This window comes from Oncorhynchus gorbuscha, linkage group LG11, assembly GCF_021184085.1.
Source record: "Oncorhynchus gorbuscha isolate QuinsamMale2020 ecotype Even-year linkage group LG11, OgorEven_v1.0, whole genome shotgun sequence".
NCBI classification, from domain to species: domain Eukaryota; kingdom Metazoa; phylum Chordata; class Actinopteri; order Salmoniformes; family Salmonidae; genus Oncorhynchus; species Oncorhynchus gorbuscha.
In genome coordinates this window covers 1,605,371-1,612,249 of record NC_060183.1, presented here as the reverse complement: position 1 = coordinate 1,612,249, position 6,879 = coordinate 1,605,371, and the positions used below count along the sequence as shown (strand labels likewise).

At 45.9% G+C, this 6,879-nt stretch overlaps 1 protein-coding gene across 1 annotated transcript in view; it reads right to left on the bottom strand.

Moving 5' to 3' along the window:
* The window catches only part of lyst (lysosomal trafficking regulator), a 245,382-nt gene that overhangs the window by 148,905 nt on the left and 89,598 nt on the right, over positions 1-6,879 (bottom strand). Inside the window, 1 exon segment of the mRNA XM_046368397.1 lies at positions 5,976-6,141. Within this exon segment, the coding sequence (XP_046224353.1) occupies positions 5,976-6,141 (166 nt within the window).

The window sequence follows — 6,879 nt, the reverse complement described above, 5'->3', positions numbered from 1 at the left end:
CCTCCCCCACAGTAGTCCAGGGTTCTAACCTCCCCACAGTAGTCCAGGGGTTCTAACCTCCCCCACAGTAGTCCAGGGGTTCTAACCTCCCCCACAGTAGTCCAGGGGTTCTAACCTCCCCCACAGTAGTCCAGGGTTCTAACCTCCCCACAGTAGTCCAGGGTTCTAACCTCCCCCACAGTAGTCCAGGGGTTCTAACCTCCCCCACAGTAGTCCAGGGGTTCTAACCTCCCCACAGTAGTCCAGGGGTTCTAACCTCCCCCACAGTAGTCCAGGGGTTCTAACCTCCCCACAGTAGTCCAGGGGTTCTAACCTAACCCCCACAGTAGTCCAGGGGTTCTAACCTCCCCCACAGTAGTCCAGGGGTTCTAACCTCCCCCACAGTAGTCCAGGGTTCTAACCTCCCCACAGTAGTCCAGGGGTTCTAACCTCCCCCACAGTAGTCCAGGGGTTCTAACCTCCCCACAGTAGTCCAGGGTTCTAACCTCCCCCACAGTAGTCCAGGGGTTCTAACCTCCCCACAGTAGTCCAGGGGTTCTAACCTCCCCCACAGTAGTCCAGGGGTTCTAACCTCCCCACAGTAGTCCAGGGGTTCCCCACAGTAGTCCAGGGGTTCTAACCTCCCCCACAGTAGTCCAGGGTTCTAACCTCCCCACAGTAGTCCAGGGGTTCTAACCTCCCCCACAGTAGTCCAGGGGTTCTAACCTCCCCCACAGTAGTCCAGGGGTTCTAACCTCCCCCACAGTAGTCCAGGGGTTCTAACCTCCCCCACAGTAGTCCAGGGGTTCTAACCTCCCCCACAGTAGTCCAGGGGTTCTAACCTCCCCACAGTAGTCCAGGGTTCTAACCTCCCCCACAGTAGTCCAGGGGTTCTAACCTCCCCACAGTAGTCCAGGGGTTCTAACCTCCCCCACAGTAGTCCAGGGGTTCTAACCTCCCCCACAGTAGTCCAGGGGTTCTAACCTCCCCCACAGTAGTCCAGGGGTTCTAACCTCCCCCACAGTAGTCCAGGGGTCCTAACCTACCCAACATTAGTCCTACCAAGCTATGCTGAACTTGAACGACTGTGATCAATATCTCTTGTGTTCGTAAATGATCTCCGATTTCAGAGACTTGTTCTGCCAGAGCGTAGAATAACTGATGAATTCCTGGACGCTCAACACCCGTTTAATATGGCCGGTGTCAGTAAACCTGTTTAATATGGCCGGTGTCAGTAAACATGTTTAACATGGCCGGTGTCAGTAAACGTGTTTAATATGGCGGTGTCAGTAAACCTGTTTAATATGGCGGTGTCAGTAAACCTGTTTAATATGGCGGTGTCAGTAAACGTGTTTAATATGGCGGTGTCAGTAAACGTGTTTAACATGGCGGTGTCAGTAAACGTGTTTAACATGGCGGTGTCAGTAAACGTGTTTAACATGGCGGTGTCACGTGTTTAAACGTGTTTAATATGGCGGTGTCAGTAAACGTGTTTAATATGGCGGTGTCAGTAAACGTTTAATATGGCGGTGATCAGTAAACGTGTTTAATATGGCGGTGTCAGTAAACGTGTTTAATATGGCCGGTGTCAGTCGTGTTTAATGGCGGTGTCAGTAAACCTGTTTAATATGGCGGTGTCAGTAAGCGTGTTTAACATGGCGGTGTCAGTAAACGTGTTTAATATGGCGGTGTCAGTAAACGTGTTTAATATGGCGGTGTCAGTAAACGTGTTTAATATGGCGGTGTCAGTAAACGTGTTTAATATGGCGGTGTCAGTAAACGTGTTTAATATGGCGGTGGCGTGTTTAATATGGCGGTGTCAGTAAACGTGTTTAATATGGCGGTGTCAGTAAACGTGTTTAATATGGCGGTGTCAGTAAGCGTGTTTAATATGGCCGGTGTCAGTAAACGTGTTTAATATGGCGGTGTCAGTCGTGTTTAATATGGCGGTGTCAGTAAACGTGTTTAATATGGCGGTGTCAGTAAACGTGTTTAATATGGCGGTGTCAGTACGTGTTTAATATGGCGGTGTCAGTAAACCTGTTTAATATGGCGGTGTCAGTAAACCTGTTTAATATGGCGGTGTCAGTAAACGTGTTTAACATGGCGGTGTCAGTAAACGTGTTTAACATGGCCGGTGTCAGTAAACGTGTTTAACATGGCGGTGTCAGTAAACGTGTTTAACATGGCGGTGTCAGTAAACGTGTTTAATATGGCGGTGTCAGTAAACGTGTTTAATATGGCCGGTGTCAGTAAACGTGTTTAATATGGCGGTGTCAGTAAACGTCAGTAAACCTGTTTAATATGGCGGTGTCAGTAAACCTGTTTAATATGGCCGGTGTCAGTAAACGTGTTTAATATGGCCGGTGTCAGTAAACGTGTTTAATATGGCCGGTGTCAGTAAACGTGTTTAATATGGCGGTGTCAGTAAACGTGTTTAATATGGCCGGTGTCAGTAAACGTGTTTAATATGGCGGTGTCAGTAAACGTGTTTAATATGGGTCAGTAAACCTGTTTAATATGTGTCAGTAAACGTGTTTAATATGGCCGGTGTCAGTAAACCTGTTTAATATGGCCGGTGTCAGTAAACGTGTTTAATATGTTTAATATGGCGGTGTCAGTAAACCTGTTTAATATGGCCGGTGTCAGTAAACGTGTTTAATACGTGTTTAATATGGCCGGTGTCAGTAAACCTGTTTAATATGGCCGGTGTCAGTAAACGTGTTTAATATGGCCGGTGTCAGTAAACGTGTTTAATATGGCCGGTGTCAGTAAACGTGTTTAATATGGCGGTGTCAGTAAACGTGTTTAATATGGCCGGTGTCAGTAAACGTGTTTAATATGGCCGGTGTCAGTAACGTGTTTAATATGGCGGTGTCAGTAAACGTGTTTAATATGGCGGTGTCAGTAAACGTGTTTAATATGGCGGTGTCAGTAAATTGTAATATGGCCGGTGTCAGTAAACGTGTTTAATATGGCCGGTGTCAGTAAACGTGTTTAATATGGCCGGTGTCAGTAAACGTGTTTAATATGGCCGGTGTCAGTAAACGTGTTTAATATGGCGGTGTCAGTAAACGTGTTTAATATGGCCGGTGTCAGTAAACGTGTTTAATATGGCCGGTGTCAGTAAACGTGTTTAATATGGCGGTGTCAGTAAACGTGTTTAATATGGCCGGTGTCAGTAAACGTGTTTAATATGGCCGGTGTCAGTAAACGTGTTTAATATGGCCGGTGTCAGTAAACGTGTTTAATATGGCCGGTGTCAGTAAACGTGTTTAATATGGCCGGTGTCAGTAAACGTGTTTAATATGGCCGGTGTCAGTAAACGTGTTTAATATGGCCGGTGTCAGTAAACGTGTTTAACATGGCCGGTGTCAGTAAACGTGTTTAACATGGCGGTGTCAGTAAACGTGTTTAATATGGCCGGTGTCAGTAAACGTGTTTAATATGGCCGGTGTCAGTAAACGTGTTTAATATGGCGGTGTCAGTAAACGTGTTTAATATGGCGGTGTCAGTAAACGTGTTTAATATGGCCGGTGTCAGTAAACGTGTTTAATATGGCCGGTGTCAGTAAACGTGTTTAATATGGCCGGTGTCAGTAAACGTGTTTAATATGGCCGTGTCAGTAAACGTGTTTAATATGGCCGGTGTCAGTAAACGTGTTTAATATGGCCGGTGTCAGTAAACGTGTTTAATATGGCCGGTGTCAGTAAACGTGTTTAATATGGCCGGTGTCAGTAAACGTGTTTAACATGGCGGTGTCAGCCAGTAAACGTTTAATATGGCCGGTGTCAGTAAACGTGTTTAACATGGCGGTGTCAGTAAACGTGTTTAACATGTGTCAGTAAACGGTTTAACATGGCGGTGTAAACAGTTTAAATGGCCGGTGTCAGTGTTTAACATGGCGTGTTTAATATGGGTGTCAGTAAACGTGTTTAATATGGCCGGTGTCAGTAAACGTGTTTAATATGGCCGGTGTCAGTAAACGTGTTTAATATGGGTGTCAGTAAACGGTATGGCCGGTGTCAGTAAACGTGTTATGGCGGTGTCAGTAAACGTGTTTAATATGGCCGGTGTCAGTAAACGTGTTTAATATGGCGGTGTCAGTAAACGTGTTTAATATGGCCGGTGTCAGTAAACGTGTTTAATCGGTGTCAGTAAACGTGTTTAATATGGCGTGTGTAAACGTGTTTAATATGGCGGTGTCAGTAAACCTGTTTAATATGGCCGGTGTCAGTAAACGTGTTTAATATGGCCGGTGTCAGTAAACGTGTTTAATATGGCCGGTCAAAGTATGGCGGTGTCAGTAAAACGTGTTTAATATGGCGGTGTCAGTAAACGTGTTTAATATGGCCGGTGTCAGTAAACGTGTTTAATATGGCCGGTGTCGGTGTCAGTAAACGTGTTTAATATGGCCGGTGTCAGTAAACGTGTTTAATATGGCCGGTGTCAGTAAACGTGTTTAATATGGCGGTGTCACGTGTTTAACATGGCGTGTCAGTAAACGTGTTTAATATCGGTGTCAGTAAACGTGTTTAATATGGCGGTGTCAGTAAACGTGTTTAATATGGCCGGTGTCAGTAAACGTGTTTAATATGTTTAACGTGCCGGTGTCAGTAAACGTGTTTAATATGGCCGGTGTCAGTAAACGTGTTTAATATGGCCGGTGTCAGTAAACATCGGCATTAAAATATGAATTAAATTGTTGCCAGCAGCACAGTTAGTCACCAACACTCTGGATAACTTGACCAGCTCTGCTAGGGCGAGTAAAATGGTCAGAGTGAAGCCTTCTCTCATTTGCGTCTGGAAGTAGCTAGCAAGCTAACCAACGTTAGCACTCGACTGGCATTATGAGGATCAGATCAACCCGACTCCTCAGCCAGAGAGTATGAATGGTGCAGTGGGCTCTGAACGCTCTGAATTTACCAACAGACAATCTGTCAACGCTCTGAATTTACCAACAATCTGTCAACGCTCTGAATTTACCAACAGACAATCTGTCAACGCTCTGAATTTACCAACAGACAATCTGTCAACGCTCTGAATTTACCAACAGACAATCTGTCAACGCTCAGAATTTACCAACAGACAATCTGTCAACGCTCTGAATTTACCAACAGACAATCTGTCAACGCTCTGAATTTACCAACAGACAATCTGTCAACGCTCTGAATTTACCAACAGACAATCTGTCAACGCTCTGAATTTACCAACAGACAATCTGTCAACGCTCTGAATTTACCAACAGACAATCTGTCAACGCTCTGAATTTACCAACAGACAATCTGTCAACGCTCTAAATTTACCAACAGACAATCTGTCAACGCTCTGAATTTACCAACAGACAATCTGTCAACGCTCTGAATTTACCAACAGACAATCTGTCAACGCTCTGAATTTACCAACAGACAATCTGTCAACGCTCTGAATTTACCAACAATCTGACAGCGCTCTGAATTTACCAACAGACAATCTGACAGAGCTCTGAATTTACCAACAGACAATCTGACAGCGCTCTGAATTTACCAAGGACCCAGAGTGCACTCTGACACACTGAATGCAGGCGAGCTGCAGAAGGACGAGGAGGCAACGATTCCCCATCAATTAGCAGTGCAACTTTGAGAGGGTTTATCTAATGTTCCCTCATTAGATTTCAGCTAATCTTGCCCTGTGCAACTGTGTGTGTGTGTGAGTGAGTAGGTGCCACTGTGTGTGTGTGTGAGTAGGTGCCACTGTGTGTGTGTGTGTGTGAGTAGGTGCCACTGTGTGTGTGTGTGTGTGAGTAGGTGCCACTGTGTGTGTGTGTGAGTAGGTGCCACTGTGTGTGTGTGTGAGTAGGTGCCACTGTGTGTGTGTGTGAGTAGGTGCCACTGTGTGTGTGTGTGAGTAGGTGCCACTGTGTGTGTGTGTGAGTAGGTGCCACTGTGTATGCGTGTCGGTGTGTGCATGACATTGTTTACTACCGGCGAATGTGTGTGTGTGTTAGGCCCTCTTACCTTCTTCCTGCTTGGCCATGTCCTCTGGGTTGCTCTCGCTGTCTGCTTCGTATCCCTCCTCCTCCCCCAGCACTGGAGCCTCACCACACCCCTGCACCTCGTCTCCCTCCTCAGCCTCAGATAGATCCCCCGCCGGGACCACACTCTCCACACACACTGCTAACTTCTAGAGGGAGAGAGGGAGAGAGAGAAATAGGGGGAGAGGGAGAAAGGGATAGAGAGACAATGAGTAAAGGGAGAGAGGGAGAGAGAGGGAGAAAATGAGAGGGAGGGAGAAAATGAGAGGAAGAGGAAAAGAGAAAATGAGAGGAAGAGGAAAAGTAGAGAGAATAGAGAGCAGAGGGAGAGAATAGAGAGAATAGAGAGAGGAGAGAGTAGAGGGAGAGAATAGAGAGAGAGAATAGAGAATAGAGGGAGAGAATAGAGAGAGAGAATAGAGAGTAGAGGGAGAGAATAGAGAGTAGAGAGAAAGTAGAGAGAAAGTAGAGTCGAGGGAGAGTAGAGAGAAAGTAGAGTCGAGGGAGAGTAGAGAGAATAGAGAGTAGAGGGAGAGAAAAGGGAGTAGAAGGAGAGAAGAGAGAGCGAGAATCGAGAGAAGAGACAGATGAGAGAATAGAGGGAGAGAGACAGAGTAGTGGGAGAGTAGAGTGAGGGAGAGGGAGTACAGGGAGAGTAGAGGGAGAAGAAGTTTATAAAAGTCAGATAAAGTTGTCTCTGGTTAACTCCATCACCAGAGCCAGAAGAGTAAAGAGTAACATAAAGAATGCTGTACAGTACAGAAGCTGTGCTAACGCTGGGCTAACACAGACATTTCTTACCCATGTTCCAGAACGGTCAGGTTTCTCCGTGGAATGTACTAATTACCCATCAGTCACGTCAAAAAATTACGAAAGCTAAAAGACTT